The sequence below is a fragment of the Antrostomus carolinensis genome, unplaced genomic scaffold (genome assembly GCF_000700745.2).
Source record: "Antrostomus carolinensis isolate BGI_N321 unplaced genomic scaffold, ASM70074v2 scaffold29873, whole genome shotgun sequence".
Classification (NCBI taxonomy): domain Eukaryota; kingdom Metazoa; phylum Chordata; class Aves; order Caprimulgiformes; family Caprimulgidae; genus Antrostomus; species Antrostomus carolinensis.
Window position 1 is genome coordinate 4578 of NW_010307723.1, and position 648 is coordinate 5225.

General features: G+C 59.1%; 1 protein-coding gene across 1 annotated transcript in view; it reads left to right on the plus strand.

The window, feature by feature from the left end:
• Positions 1-361, plus strand: part of FBLN7 (fibulin 7) — a 3703-nt gene extending 3342 nt beyond the window's left edge. Inside the window, 1 exon segment of the mRNA XM_029084395.1 lies at positions 1-361. Within this exon segment, the coding sequence (XP_028940228.1) occupies positions 1-361 (361 nt within the window).
• The last annotated feature ends 287 nt before the right edge of the window (positions 362-648 follow it).

The window sequence follows — 648 nt, forward strand, 5'->3', positions numbered from 1 at the left end:
CAACCCCTGCCCAATGGAGAGCCGGTCGTGTCACCAAGCACCCAAAACCATCTCCTTCCACTACCTTCCTCTGCCATCCAACCTGCTGACACCCACCCCACTCTTCCGCATGGCCACAGCGGCAGCACCCGGCCGGCCCGGGCCCGACAGCCTGCGCTTCGGCATCGTGGGGGGCAACAACCGCGGCCACTTCGTGATGCAGCGCTCGGACCGGCAGACTGGGGAGCTCATCCTGGTGCAGAGCCTCAAGGGTCCCCAGACCATCCAAGTGGATGTGGACATGTCCGAGTACCTGGATCGCGTCTTCCAGGCCAAGCACATGTCCAAAATCACCCTCTTCGTTTCTGCCTATGAGTTTTAGGGGAGCTGGCAGCTGGGTTGGCTTCCCTGATGGCAATGGTCACAGCTCAGCATCCTCCACCTGAAAGCGCTAGCCCTGGAGGCAAGCGTGTAATGGGAGCTCCAGGAGACATCCCATGCCACAGTCCCTCTGCAGCCAAACATCCTCCCCTCTGTGTCAAGGTTATTCTGCCCAGGCAGCTTTTACACCTGCCTACATGGGGGGAAAAAAAAGCAAATGAGGTGCAAAAGAAATCAGGTGCAGGGGTTTCCCACTCGCTGGGGTGTGGGAACAAAGCATCGTCCTCA